At 44.2% G+C, this 15,488-nt stretch overlaps 1 protein-coding gene across 4 annotated transcripts in view; it reads left to right on the forward strand.

Moving 5' to 3' along the window:
• BMP3 (bone morphogenetic protein 3) overlaps nt 1–15,488 on the forward strand; it is a 41,478-nt gene that overhangs the window by 13,082 nt on the left and 12,908 nt on the right. For 3 of the 4 annotated variants that reach the window (XM_084516562.1, XM_084516560.1, XM_084516561.1), the window contains exon 5: nt 7,636–8,543. In XM_084516562.1, the coding sequence (XP_084372688.1) occupies nt 7,636–8,543 (908 nt within the window). Of the gene's footprint in view, nt 1–7,635; nt 8,824–15,488 lie in introns of those variants that run through there. The other variant, XM_084516563.1, reaches the window with a different exon arrangement.

Raw genomic sequence — 15,488 nt, forward strand, 5'->3', positions numbered from 1 at the left:
AGAAATCCTGAGCCAGAGCCTTCCCCAGTTCTCTGCAGGTCTCACAGCAGTGGGTGGTTTTCCATCCCTTGGCACTAAACTGGAAGCTGTGGGGAGGACAGGGTGATATGTGAGCTACAGGTGAATGCTTTAACAGTTAGGGTGAGCGTAATCTTAAACTGTCTGTGCATCAGTTTCTGCACACAAATCTTCTTTTCTCCTGCCCCTTAGCAAAACCACCAAGTGACCAGCCCTTGGGCTGATACAAATCTGTTTGCCCCCAGTGCTTTCCACAGAGCTGTGCTGATCTGCAGCTTCTGAGGCTTTGGACCTGGAGGAAAGTCACAACCTGGAATAAATGCAGAGAGTGGAAAGATAAAAGCCTTGAACACAAGGCTTTCAGTTTGCTTTTGAAAGTACTTGTAATCATAGCATCGCTAAAGGAACATGTCTTGCAAATGAGTCATTTGAAAAACTCTAACTTTAATTGGAGGGTCCCTGTAATGATGTTATAGTAAAGCTATACAGGCAGAAATTACTTTAAACTCTTTTTTATTGACTGAATTTCAAGTAATTTTAGGTATTACACCTGCCCCTGGGCCAATTCTTGTGGTTTAAGAACTATGTTCTCCTCCTCTTTCAAATGCTTTTCTTTCCTTTGTTGCGGTGTGAAATGCCCACGCAAAGAGGGAAACCAAGTACTGCACGGGGAAGCCAGCGAGCCACCGGCTGCTGTCAGACTGGGAAAATCAGCAGGGGCCCAATGCTAGCCTCTGCAGCACTGGTAACAGTAAGGTCGTCTCTGATAAGAGCTTTAAAAACATTCAGGCAGAAGACCATGGCAGGGGGGCTGGGGGTTGTTTTTTGTTGAAGTTTTTTGTTTGTTTGTTTGTTTGTTTTGTGGGGTAGAGGGAGAGAGGTTCTGTGCCCCTATAAATAAAATGCAATCAACAGCATTCTTCTTAGCACTGTGATACTTCTTAGGCAGAAGGAACTGGGCCCAAATCTGCAAATTTGCTGAGGCAAATGGGCAGGATCGGTAGATTTGGCCTGTCAGGACCAGACCTGGGATCTGGGTTTTCTGGCTTCTGTTACCACCTGTCTCACTGTGCTGTCGTCCGAGTGGATGAACTAGCCTCCAGTCCTCAGTCAGGCACAGTTTCTAGAGCACCTAAGTTCCAACGTGAAGATTTACAGCCTTGAGGAGACGGTGCGTGCACCTTTGTTTTCATACAGCAGACCTACTTCTACCAACTGAAGTGAATTATGACCGAGAAGGAGGAGAACCAGCCTTTTGCATTCTCCTTCACAGCTTTTTGTGTTTTATTGATGCTACCTGCTTGCTTGTTTATTATGTGCTAGTTTGGGATTTGTTGTTATGTTTAGTTTACAGACCTGGTCTTTCTGCTCAAAACATGTAGTAGGGAGACGATTCACATGCTGTGCAGCACATTTGTGATGTGCAATGTGCATATTCATGCACTTCATATCACAAAATAGGCATGTAAGTTAGATCCTAATTATTGTACCATTACTGCATCTCAACGTTCCTTAAGTTTAATCAAAATGATTAAACTTAAATGGGATTATTTAGCTTTAATCAGAGTGATGGTTTTTTTACTTTTGTGTGTCAAGTTCCTAGCTGCTACAACCTTGCCTGCTTTGATAGAAATAATTAAGCCAGTTTGGCACCAAGCTGTACGCCCTTTAAAAAAGCAGAATGGGATCCTCTATTTTTCCTTTGCAAAATACGCAAACCAGTAAGGGGGGAAATGGCAATCAAGTAACAGCAAAAGGTTGGAGACAAGAAGAAATCTGGCTTCCAAATCTGTGTTAAACTTTTTCCCATTTCCAGCTCTGAGTGAACTTTCGTAGCTGGCCTATGAACCCATGAAAACAAGGTTTTACAACGGAAACACTGATATGTTCTTAACTGTGCACTGGCACAAGGGCACCACTTTAATATCTCATTTAAATGATGGCTAATAACGACTATATAACTAAACAGCCCTCATTATTGCATCCTTTTTCACCCATGGGATAGATTTGGCAGTCCATAAAAATGTCAGTGCATCCTCTATAAAGGTAAACACACCACATGTTGGTGGATTTGTTCCAGCTTATTGATGCCTGCAAATGCCCCTTGTAACATGAATATGTTTCTGCTGGTGATGTCAGTCTCCACAGACCTACTGCTCTTTCTTAAAATACCTTTTTAATGCCAGTAACAGTAACAGGCAATACAAACAGCTGCGGGTTATTGCAAGGTGAGGAAGCACAGGCCATGCCTCTGAAGATTGAGTGGCTACAAGTACTTCAGCTGTAGCACTAGGAGGTGGGTTGCTTGCTGGTTTTAGCTGCCAGTAACTATTGGCAGCCCAGTGAGTGAGCACAGCCTGACTTGTATGACAGCCACCTGTATGAAAATGTTAAGGCATTTCTGCTTTAGGCCTGGAGATAATGTATCTCCCCTTTTCCCCTGCCATGGGGAGCTTTCTCTGGGTTCTGGGTTTCTTTCGAAACAGAAGAACATAGAGGTGAGTAGTGATTTGCAGTTGGGCTGAGGAGGCCAATAACTTTGTAGCCTATCCATGTACCTGCCTTTACCTCAGGAGTTATATTCCACAGGAATACAAGCAATGAGGTGTTCTCGCTGTGAAGTACTTTCCTGCCCAGCTCATGGCTGCTGTTCCAAAGCTCTACATGGTACAGGCAAATGATACTGAAAGTATCTGATAAGTATCCGATAAGTATCTGATAAGATACTGAAAGTGCACTGATGCTGTGTCTTACCTGCTGCAGTTTGGAAGAGCTATGTCATGCAGAGCTTGGTCTTCAGAAATTCCTCATCAGGCTGCCAGCAACATATGGTAATCCCTTTAAGGGGAGCAGAGATTGCCATTAAAGCCTAGCCTCAGAGTATCTGGAAGGTAGCAGGGTATTCCTTGCATGGAGTTCTTTTCATTCCCCATATTTTTTCCTCTGCTCCTTTCCTCTTAAATCTTCGCTGTTGACTTTATTGCAGGGAAGTTGTCTGTGCTTCCTGTGTGGTACTACAGAAGAGCAAAGCTGAGTTAGTACAACTCTCTTCAAGTAAGTCCTAGAAGACTTAGACAAAAGACTAGCTCAGCTAATACTGCTCTGATAGAATTCTGCTGCTTGCAGTGCTGGGAAGTAGAAGTGAGCCCCCCAAGTTACTGCTGTTCAAGTAATAATGACTGAGTTGTAATTGCATCACATTGTGTGCTGCTGTGTATGAGTGCGAGGTTACCAAGTACAGCTGCTCAGAGATGTGTGGCAGAACCTTGCCAGGCAGCAAGGTGGTGGTCCCTGCTGTGGGCTTGCTCCAGCAGCCATCTGCTGGAGGGAGACCTGGTACCAGCATCTCTCTAAAGTGTCATGTTTCAGTATGAGATACTTCAAGGAGAACATCGATTGCTGCAACAGACCATTTCACTTCTGGGCAACTAGTTTCTCCAAATGTTTGGTGTTTTCATTTTTGTCTGATACTGAAAACATAAGAAAAAAGCTATTGCAATGTCATGACCTCCCAGGGCATAGGTTTCTGGGCCTGCTTTTCTTCCTTCAACTTGCAAAGCTGACTTCATGCTTCTAGCAACAAAGCTCTCTGTTAGTCTTACTAGATTTTGTTATCTTTGAGACCTTAAAGCTCTTTTTATAGCAGACAAACTGGCCAGAGACCTCTACTGGGCTAAGACAGTCCGTGTTTCCCCGCTGGCTGCTAATCTGTTGGTGCTGGGCCCTATGGTTTGGCTCCCTTCCCCTCTCTGTTTTAAATGGATACTAGCGTCCTAGGAGATATTGGTTATAATGAACATCTATAAGTTATTGGAGTTGCTGAAGCCCTAGGTAGGTTTGGTTTAAGTTTGGGGGCTTAAAAATATTAATTATAAAACCTAAGCTTCAGCTCACATCAGACAGCATAACTAAAGCAAGCTGGCTGAGGCTTTCAGAAAGGTTCATGCCTCACAGTAAAATGTTGTTAGATGCTATTCAGTACCTCCTGTCCTTGGTTAGTAGTTGAAATTATGTTATTGTGGGGACAGATCCTCAGAGGTTTCTGTTGTCTGGGATGGAGGATGAAGTTTCCTTTAAGGCAAATTTAATTTTCCTGAGGAAAAGGTGCATTTGTAGATACTTTAAAGCTGAATCTTCCTTTATATATCTGTCACTCATAAGGGTAATTACTGGCCTGCAGTATGCTTATTTGAGTGCAGTGCTCACATCACACTCAGGTATCATTGTCACACAAAGGATGGATTTGACACGGTGTTCCTAAGTTGTGACAGAAACCTGGGCCACACAGCTGAGTTTTTTTGAGCTGAGAGCCAGCAAAGCCATAGGCATCTGTGCTGGATGCTAATAACCTGCTTGTAGATGATTTTGTGAACTGAATTATCTGAAACCTCTTAATGGCTTGAGCTCAGAGGCCGTTCAGTGAGAAAATAGCACCACCTACTGCAAGTCTTTGGTCTAGAGTTAAGAGTGGCTTCTTAGGCTTTGCTTTTAATCAAAGTATATGTTCCTCCTGTGTCTGTTTCACACCAGATAGAGTTTCTTTATAAACAAAAGCAGCTTGTTTTGTGTTTTGCTACAATATGCCAATTTAGAACAAGCAGTATTTGTTAAACGGAATTCTTATTAAAAATTAAAATCAAAACTTGTCATTTAACATTAAACAGGGGTTCAAATAATAACTTCTTTAACAAACATGCATGAGACACCATAAATTCTGTATCCTAAGACTGATATGCATAGCCCTCTGCCAGATTACATATTAAGCTTATAATATTAGTGATTACAAACCACGCAGAGGTCAAGTGCACATGTGAGCTTAGTACAAACATGAGTAGCTGGGTTTGGCCTTCAGGAATTTAAAAAAAAATTATCAAAATCAAGGAAAATCCCAGGCATAAGTGATAGCCAGAAATTGGATGGATTTGGTACATTAGTTTTCAGATATTAAGAATTTACCTACCAGAACCTTATGTGATCCACTGTCAGGTTGGGCTGAGTGTGTAATCTATGGTGTCTTCCACAAATGATTTGGCATTTTTTCCCCCTGTTTCACTGAGAATTTTTTTCCCCTAATTTCTTGAAGCAATACATGTGACATACTGGGGAGAAAGTCTCTGTCTTTCTACTGAGGCTGATTTCTCCTCTTTTAATATCTTCTTTAAATATTGATTAGGAAAAAAAAAAAAAAGTTATCTGGTTGGGATGGGCAGACAGAGGGAAAATACTGTCATGCCCTGGACTCTGAATGACAATAGCAGTTATGATATCTGTGCCTGGAAGCGCAGATTGTCACCCAAAACATCACCCGGAGCATAAAGCTGCCAAAATTTTTGAAAGTTCAGTATTGGAAATTATTTGGTCTCACTGCTTTGGCAGAGGGCTTAATACAGTGTTTTGAGGGTGGAAGCAGAGAGGCTGTTCCTCCCTACTCCACAGGCGCGTCCTCTGTGCTTCTCTTTTCTAGGGATAAAACAACAACTCTTGGAAAACTCTGGAGTTTAAAACTTCTCTCCAGCCACTAGAGAGGGTTTTGACATGCTATGGTGTCAAAGAAGCATTTAACTCCATGTTGCCTCATTTTCCTTACGTATTGGGTTGTTTCCAGCCCTCTGGGGGGCTGTAGAGCATACCTTTGCATGACTATATTTGACTTTTCGATACAGCTTGTTTTTACAGGTCTCGATAACACTTTAACGTTTGGATCTATATTTCTCCCACTCTGAAGGACAGACATAACAGCACGTCAACCAGGAAATCTTGTAACAAAAATTAAGCCTCACCTCCAAGCCTTTCTGTCACACCCTGCAGGAGATTAAAGTAGTCAGCTATATGTTTTCACTCCTGTGTTAGGAGTGTGTCTCTGGGTTTGTGCAAGATACCTGTGGTTAAATTGACTTCTCTAATTTCACATGTGGAAATGTGGAAACCCCGCTTTGCACCACATCCCTCCTAAATGACACAGTAATACCCTGACCATGAAGATGTATTGTCCTTAGCTTGTTTCTGTCTGCACAGAGGCTAGTGGGTGCGTTTTGCCACCACTGCCCATCCCTCCTCCCACCCTGCACAGAAAGACAGCTTGGTTTGGCTTTCATTTGGTTATTAGGGTTGCTCAAGTACTGTCCACTTAGCTCCAGCTACATTAGTAAATATTTTGTTACTGGTTCTCATGAAAATTGATGAAATGTCCTAGGGGGAATGACTGAATTTATCCCGTGTAATTGAAGTGACCCTGATCCAGATTATTCTAGAGGGAAATTTTTGTTGTGATTAGTGTCCGACTTAGCCAAAAGGAAGTCATACAAGCTTGAGTGTTTTTAGCCCTTTACAAATTGTGAATTGCCTGTGTCTCCACAGTTGACTTCTGAGCCTTAAAAATGAAAACAGTGCTTCTAGCCTGGTGTTTCTCCCTGCCACGTCTTTAGAGGCAAGCTGCATTCCTTCTTTGTGTGCAAGACTGGTGTCAATGCTTGCTTCTGTGCTCAGTTCTACCCTTGTAGTTGTGAAGGGCTCTGTGTCATTTATACATACAAAGAGGCCACTAAATTGGTCATGGAGGAATGGTTAACGTTGAGAGGAAGCATCCTTTGTAGCACAGGATTTCAACTTGTCTTTTGGTTTAGTTTTTGAAATATGTAGTACTTCTTCTGCCTGGCAGTTTAGCATCCTATATGTAGCTGTACCAAACATTACATGTATTTGAGTCCCTCTTTAATAGCCACTGACAATTTAGAAGCTGCCACCCAGGTCCCAAAGTTCCCATCTTGTAGGTGAAGCCCAGATCACAGAGGGGCAGAGTGGGAGGTGTAAGGGAACCAGCTAGGCTTTTTGGCACTGAACAGCTCAGTGATCAAAGCTCAAATGGCTTACTTAGAAGCATACTTTAAAGCCTGGGGCAGCAATGAGAATCATTGCCCCATTTCAATCCAGGATTTTTGTCTTCCTCACAGCCACATTCAGCCTCTATCACGAAGGAAGCAAATCTTGTCTTTCTAGCAAGGGGGCTTTGGCTCATCAGTATGATTGAAGAGTACAGACAATCCAGTGCCTGGTGAAGCCAGTGGAGCCATTCTCCAGCTTCAGCTGTGTCTTGGTTAAGGCATGGCTCAGTGCTGTTGATGTCCCATTTGTCTTGGAGAGAGAAAGACAGACTTGTAGGCAGGACAGAGCAATGTTACCTAAGGTGTTTTTACAGGGAGGGAAGAATGTTTAGAGAGAGAGAGGGAGGGAGGGAGGGAGGGAGGGAGAGCAAAACCTTACTATGATATTGCTCAAGTTTCTGGATGATAGATACAGCCTTCAGTGCATCTCTTATCACCTGTGTTCCTATGACCTGGTTTGTTTCCTGGAATCAAAGGAGTGGTAGCACATGTATGAGTTTTTCTGGACTGAGATACACATTACGAGGAAGCCAGACAGAAAGTATGTGACGTTAAGGTCACCAGTTTACCAGCTGGTCATTATTCTGAACAGTGGCCTTAACCTTTTCCCAAAGCACTGCATAAAAATTTTCCACGAACTTAATGTATAACCTAGAAGGTAATATGGTTTGGTCCTTTTGGTTTCCATAACATTTGGAATTGCTCATATTCTTATCTAAATATTTGTTTTTTCTAGGGAGCCCTGAAAGCCAGGAGCCATATGTTTTTAACTTGACTTCACTCACCAAGACTGAAAATATCTTGTCAGCTTCGGTGTATTACTATATTGGTGATCTGCTGAACGCTAAGTGGAACTGTTCACAATCCAGAGGCTGTTCTCATGGGCACAGAAAACCTGAAATTCAAGTACATCTTTCAGTGTGGACCTTTCCTTCTATTGGGAACCAGACCCAGAGTCTGGGACGTTTCCTAATAAATGTCTCCAGTGCTTACGGGGATGTCCTTTCCTGGCAGTGGAAGGATATCACTCAGGTCCTGCACAAAGCAAAACAAAACAATGAACTTCTGATTGGTGTCAAAATGGATTTGACAAGCCATCACCCATGGAAAAGGGCACCTTCTTACTACGAACCTTACATTCTGATATATGCCAACGACTCTGCTATTTCAGAGCCAGAGAGCGTTGTCTCTAGTTTGCAAGGGCACCGTAATCCTCTGACAAGGGTCTTTCCTAGGCCAGAAAGCCATGTAAGGAGCAGCAGTGGGAAGCGGCGGCGGAAACGCTCTACAAATGTCCTGTTGCCATTGCAGAACAATGAGCTTCCAGGAGCTGAGTACCAGTACAATGAGGATGAGAGATGGGAAGACAGAAAATCATACAAAACATTCCAGCCACGTTTGGCAGAGAGGGCAAAGAGTAAGAAAAAGCAGAGGAAGAATCATCACCAGAAGAGCCAGACTCTGCAGTTCGATGAGCAAACCTTGAAGAAGGCGAGGAGGAAGCAATGGAATGAGCCAAGGTATTGCGCCCGGCGCTATCTCAAGGTGGATTTTGCAGATATTGGCTGGAGCGAGTGGATTATTTCCCCTAAATCCTTTGATGCCTATTACTGCTCTGGGGAATGTCAGTTCCCAATTCCTAAGGTACTGTTTTTACTGATCTTTTTGCACTTTCTGTTATTGTAAACTATGCACTTCTTTTTTTTTTTTTTTTTTTTTCTCTATGAGTAGAATGCAGCTGGTCACCTATTATGTATTGGGATACAGTAAATAACTGATATCTTTGTCTTGTACTGCTAGGAGTAGTGGTTAAAACAGCTAGTAAAAAAACAGGCTTGTAAAGATAATTAAAAAAATATTACATGGTATTAGTTTTTTTGTCCAGAGCCCAAATCGACATAAAACATTTCCTGAATAGTGCTAATGATGTGTGAACTTGTTATTAACCTGTTTAATAAACATAATACAGGCCAGACACAGAAAATCACTTATTAGACAGTAGGAGTTATACCATGCAGAAGTCTCTGCTGCCAGGCCTGCAGTGGGGTCAGTCATTACAGCATCCTCTAGGAAAAATGTGTGCCTCATGAGGCATTACTGTCAGAGTGACAGAGAGTATGTGGAGCTACAGGAGCAGTTGGGATGCTCTGCATGTAAGCCAAAGATCCCAATGACTCACTTCTGTGACAGAGTGGATCCAGAAGAAATGGTTCCCAACAGACTGCCTTTTGCAGTATCCTTTGCTTTTGATGAGATTGCATGTGGGTAGCAAGAAGCGCCATGACTTTGGTAGATGAAGTCAGCTCCTGAAAATCAAATGCCCAATGTCATTACTAGCAGTGTGCTTCCCCCTGAAGTCTACCAAGACCTAAAAGTGAGATGCAGTATTGAAGGCTGGCATAAAATGAGGGGTACACTCAAATAACACCTACAGGAAATTTCAGTGAAGGTAGGACATCTGGTCTCACTGAAACCTCATGTTCAAGAGTGCCTATTCCTGATGCTATGAAACCTTGGCAGTCTGCTTCAAAATTCATGTGGAATCTCAGAGGCTTAAGGAGTCAAGGGAGCCACCTTTTGAAAATGACAGGTGGCGAATTTTACCAAAGATGATGGAGCCCAAATAAAACAAGCTGAGGAAGGAGTCTCTGTTTGAAGGAGATGATTTGTCTGACTACCTCAAACTGCAATGGCAAACTTTCAGGTTTTGGATCTAAGGGGAAAAAATGAAAGGGAATAGGAAGAGATACAGTCACTACCTGTGCATCAATGGCATTGTGCCTTTAACTTATTGTTGATGGGAACCGTGCTTTACTCAATATACAGGTTAGAAATTTTAAAATCAGTGGTCTTGAACTTCTAGAGGACAGACAAATTTTTCACTGTCCACTGTAACCATCTACTTAAAAGTGGGTTAACATTTCCAGATGCAGCTTTTGTTATAAGAACTTTATCCCAACCGTAAAAGAGTGCTGTGTGGTCTTCCGTTTAGCAGAAAATGGTACATGACAGTTAAACCAGAAAAGCTAAAGTATTTTAATTCAAAAGAGTTCACACAAACACAAAGTCTTCAGCTGATCCTGGCCTCTAAAATATTCTTCACTTAAAATGAGCTACTTGCTGTGGGCTACCATCAGAGTTGCAAAGACACAAAGCAAACGTGAAGTATGGTTCAGAGAGTTAGTGATTCTACTGGAGGTCACTTTCAGTCAAGTTCTTCTATTTCTGATGATAATTTAGGACAAGAATGTTCAGTAGCCTCTTAGAAAGGCCTGAAGTTGTCTCACGTTAAGCCCAAAAGTATTTAGGTTCCTGTTCCATAAAGTTATCAGCTCTGGCTCTTTCCATTTTCAGGCGAGTAAATCATAGCTGAGATGCTTATGAACACCCATGATCTAGCATTTGTTAGAGAATAACCATTTCAGCCCACTCATTAGATTTTGTGTGTGTGTATTTATTTTTTTCATTTGGCAGACATAAAATAGGCTTCTACCTCCTGAGGCAGCAATGGCCTTAAGAAAAGCTTTCTTTCAATAGTCAATACATACCATATATTTCAGGGTTAGTGCCTCTTCTGTCTCTATGAGGTATAGATCAAACCTAAGAATGCTCGATAACGTGCATGTTCAAAAACAAACAAGGCTTTCACCGAAACAGTTTTGAAGGTAGTGGTTTTAGAAGAATTTGTTACTGGTCTCTCCCTGCTCACCTACCAGGGGTGGTGCCCCGCTAGACCTTCTCTTCACAAACAGAGAAGGACTGGTGGAGGACGTGATCGTTGGGAGCTGTCTTGGGCAGAGTGACCACGCAATGGTGGAGTTCACTATTCTTGGCGAGGCCAGGAAGGGGACCAGTAAAACCGCTGTATTGGACTTTCGGAGGGCTGACTTTGAGCTGCTCAGGACACTGGTTGGTGGAGTCCCTTGGGAGGTGGTTCTGAAGGGCAGAGGGATCCAGGAAGGCTGGGCGCTCTTCAAGAGGGAAGTCTTAATGGTGCAGGAACGGTCTGTACCCACGTGCCCAAAGACGAGCTGGCGGGGAAGAAGACCGGCCTGGCTCAACAGAGAATTGTGGCTTGATCTTAGGAGGAAAAAGAGGGTTTATAAGCTTTGGAAAAGTGGGCAGGCCACTAAGGAGGACTTTAAAGAAGTAGCGAGGCTGTGCAGGGATAAAATTAGGAAGGCCAAAGCTCATCTGGAGCTCAATCTGGCTACTGCCGTTAAAGATAACAAAAAACGTTTCTATAAATACATCAACACAAAAAGGAGGACTAAGGAGAATCTCCATCCTTTACTGGATGCGGGGGGAAACTTAGTTACAAGAGATGAGGAAAAGGCGGAGGTGCTCAATGCCTTCTTTGCCTCAGTCTTTAGCGGCAATACCGGATGTTCTCTGGATACCCAGTACCCTGAGCTGGTGGAAGGGGATGGGGAGCAGGATGTGGCCCTCATTATCCATGAAGAACTGGTTGGTGACCTGCTACGGCACTTAGATGTGCACAAGTCGATGGGGCCGGATGGGATCCACCCAAGGGTACTGAGGGAACTGGCAGAGGAACTGGCCAAGCCACTGTCCCTCATTTATCAACAGTCCTGGCTATCGGGGGAGGTCCCAATCGACTGGCGGCTAGCAAACGTGACGCCCATCTACAAGAAGGGCCGGAGGGCAGACCCGGGAAACTACAGGCCTGTCAGTTTGACCTCAGTGCCAGGAAAGCTCATGGAGCAGATCCTCCTGAGAGTCATCATGCAGCACTTGCAGGGGAAGCAGGCGATCAGGCCCAGTCAGCATGGCTTTATGAAAGGCAGGTCATGCCTGACGAACCTGATCTCCTTCTATGACAGAGTGACGCGCTGGGTGGATGAGGGAAAGGCTGTGGATGTGGTCTACCTTGACTTCAGCAAGGCTTTTGACACCGTCTCCCACAGCATTCTCCTCGGGAAACTGGCTGCTCTTGGCTTGGACTGGCGCACGCTTCGTTGGGTTAGAAACTGGCTGGATAGCCAGGCCCAAAGAGTCGTGGTGAATGGAGCCAAGTCCAGTTGGAGGCCAGTCACTAGTGGCGTCCCCCAGGGCTCGGTGCTGGGGCCGGTCCTCTTTAATATCTTCATCGATGATCTGGACAAGGGCATCGAGTGCACCCTCAGTAAGTTCGCAGATGACACCAAGTTAGGTGCGTGTGTCGATCTGCTTGAGGGTAGGAAAGCTCTGCAGGAGGATCTGGATAGGCTGCACCGATGGGCTGAGGTCAACTGCATGAAGTTCAACAAGGCCAAGTGCCGGGTCCTGCACCTGGGGCGCAATAACCCCAAGCAGAGCTACAGGCTGGGAGAGGAATGGTTGGAAAGCTGCCAGGCAGAGAAGGACCTGGGAGTGATGGTTGATAGTCGGCTGAATATGAGCCAGCAGTGTGCTCAGGTGGCCAAGAAGGCCAACGGCATCCTGGCTTGTATTAGGAACAGCGTGACCAGCAGGGCTAGGGAGGTGATCGTCCCCCTGTACTCAGCTCTGGTGAGGCCACACCTCGAGTACTGTGTTCAGTTTTGGGCCCCTCGCTACAAGAAGGACATGGAGGTGCTTGAGCGGGTGCAGAGAAGGGCGACGAAGCTGGTGAGTGGCCTGGAGAACAAGTCCTACGAGGAGCGGCTGAGGGAGCTGGGCTTGTTCAGCCTGGAGAAGAGGAGGCTCAGGGGTGACCTTATCGCTCTTTTTAGGTACCTCAAGGGAGGCTGTAGCGAGGTGGGGGTTGGCCTGTTCTCCCACGTGCCTGGTGACAGGACGAGGGGGAATGGGTTTAAGTTGAGCCAGGGGAGTTTTAGGTTAGATGTTAGGAAGAACTTCACTGAAAGGGTTGTGAGGCACTGGAACAGGCTGCCCAGGGAAGTGGTGGAGTCACCATCCCTGGAAGTCTTCAAAAGACGCTTAGATGTAGAGCTTAGTGATATGGTTTAGTGGAGGGCTGTTAGCGTTAGGTTGGAGGTTGGACTCGATGACCTTGAGGTCTCTTCCAACCTAGAAAATTCTGTGATTCTGTGATTCTGTGATTCTGTGCTCCTACTGAAATCTAATCCTACCTCGGGTTGATGGGAAATACCTAATTTAAGACAGAATACAAGTCTAAATACTAATTTCATACTAAATACTAATTTAAGACAAGAATACAAGAAAGAGTCAAGATCAGACTTGGAGAACATGGAGAGCAGTAGCAAAAAAGCACCAGCTATCTTCAGATAGATACATAAACCACCAGAAACAAAAAGCAGAGTAATAATAAAGAAGCAACATAATAAAAAGGTTCATTTTCTGTATGCAGAGCCTCTTTTAGTACCTGCAACCAGAAAATCCCAGACATGCTTCACAAACTCAGGGCTTAATACCCAGAGTAACTGCAAACCTCTGGGGAGAAGAAGAAAAAGGAGAGAGGAAAAAAAAAAAAAAAAAAGCTATAAGAATGCTCCTGGCAAGTAAAATGCCTGAGATGAGTTTAGTAACCAACGGTTCTGAAGAGACAAAGTGAAGTTTAATTGTTATTTGAACTTCTGTTTGGCACTCTGGGGCATGACAGGGAGGTATTAACAGTGCGCACCACTGAAGGGAAGTTAACAGATATGGCCTGGGTGAAAGATGAGTTCCATCTTTATCTACGAGTCGTCTGTCTTCAGCTAATTCCCCTGACGTATTGCACTTCATATAAAAAGATTTTCTGTCATACAGAGCCAAAAGTATTTTAGCCAAAATCAGGATCTACTTTCCAGCAAATAATAGCATTGGCCTCTGGTATGTTGTGTTTTAACCCCATCCACCCAAATAAGTAGACTTGCAGCTACTACTGTCTCCATAGCTAAGTCCAGCAGTCTCAAGGGCGTATTCTTCCCCCTCCTCTTCACCTCTGCAGTCCACCTGGGACAGGCATGTACCCAAAATCAGAAGTGGTCCTTGTCCTCAAAAATCTTACAGTAGAAGAAAGGTGAGAAATAAACAGGAGAGGTGAGTGGGCAAGTAAAGCGGCGTTTGAATGACTTCTCTGACGCGAAGTGGGTCTGATTGCCAGGAGCTAGCCATGTAGTTCAAGCCTACACCACCGTAATCAGGACATCAGTTTTCTTCCCCAAATTCTAACAAAAGGCCTGATCTGGCTTATCTGTGCAAAACTGCCTAGACTCAGTTGGGTGAGGAATATAGAATCAGAGCATTTTAGGTACACGGACACCGTGACTATGAGTGTTTGCTGCCATGTACTGCAGAGAGAGCGTTTGTTGAGAGAGCAGGTAACTGAAACCTCATGCTGAGACTGATTCCCTGGGAGCAACTGGCAGACATCTGTCTGTATTAGATATCAAATAGTTCCTCTTGTGCATTTTTTTTTAATCACATAAAACAAAATGACCTTGTTTTCCAAGGCAAATGAAAAGCAGAATTAATATAAAGGTGAAGCAAGCATCTTCTAGAGCCATGTGTTATTCTTGGGCATACCTAATATCTGGTGTTGCTAATAAGACTGTGTTTGCAAAGTGATACTGTAACCATCAGGCAATAACAAACTAATCTGTGCCTATGGGTATATAATGTTCCCTTGCTGAGGGTGAACTCCTAAAGTTGACAACCTGTTTGGTAATTAAGAACAGATGTGTTTCTTCCCCCCCCCCCCCCCCCCCTTCCTTCTCCACCTCCAAACTTTCTGGCCCTACCCTTTCCCTGATTTCAATTAGCTGGCTTGACTGCTCTCAACCCCACGTGTGTTGGGCTTGCAGAACACCACCGAGTGTGCAGGCCAGGGAGACCCTCTCCCAGGTCAGGAATGAAAGCTCGTAACTGACATCATGCGCCCCGCTCCTAATACATCTCTAATGAAATTCAACAGGGCACCGAGTCTCCCAAGGATGCAAGCAGCTTAGCAGGTGCAGCCTTAGCCACAGCTGTACTTATTCACAGATTTGGCAGTGAGGAGTTGGCTCAGCATTTTTCCCTCCCACTGCTCCTTATGGCCTCACCTCCTAAAAGAAAATCTTTGCCTGCTTTTCATTAGCATGTGCTGGACAGAGCGCCAGCAGCCCACAGGCAGTGGCCAAAATACCCCTTCTTGTGCAGGGCGTAATGCCTGTTCAGTACCCAGAGGGGCGTTTCAGTTTTCTGAAAAGCACTCACTAAAATATTTAGATATTTTACCTCTTTGCATCTGATCAGCAGGCCTAGGAAATGTGTTGGGCTCCCAGTGACGTTTGTGGAGAATGCTGCACTGGAGCTGAGTAAAGGACCAGGCCTGGATGCTTCTGGAGCTTTCACATCCTCTTGCAGAGAGAAATTATAGAAAAATGTGAATTATATACTTAAACTACTGCTGAGGAACATAGGTGCCCTTGAATTAAAAGCAAACATGAACAAAAATGTCTTTCTTAAGATCTGCCAGCTAGATTGAGAGCAATGTGTTTGTAACAATGCTGGGAGATCTGTAGCCAATAAGAGGATGCTTCAAGAAGTTTTGCTTTTGTATTTTAAGCAGAGCATCATTGCATGTCTCCATCTCACTCACCTGATAAACTTTGACTGAAACAGCAAAGGGAAAAAAAGATCAGGGTTTATACAACCTTT

The sequence above is a fragment of the Aythya ferina genome, assembly GCF_964211825.1.
Source record: "Aythya ferina genome assembly, chromosome: 4".
Taxonomy (NCBI): Eukaryota; Metazoa; Chordata; class Aves; order Anseriformes; family Anatidae; genus Aythya; species Aythya ferina.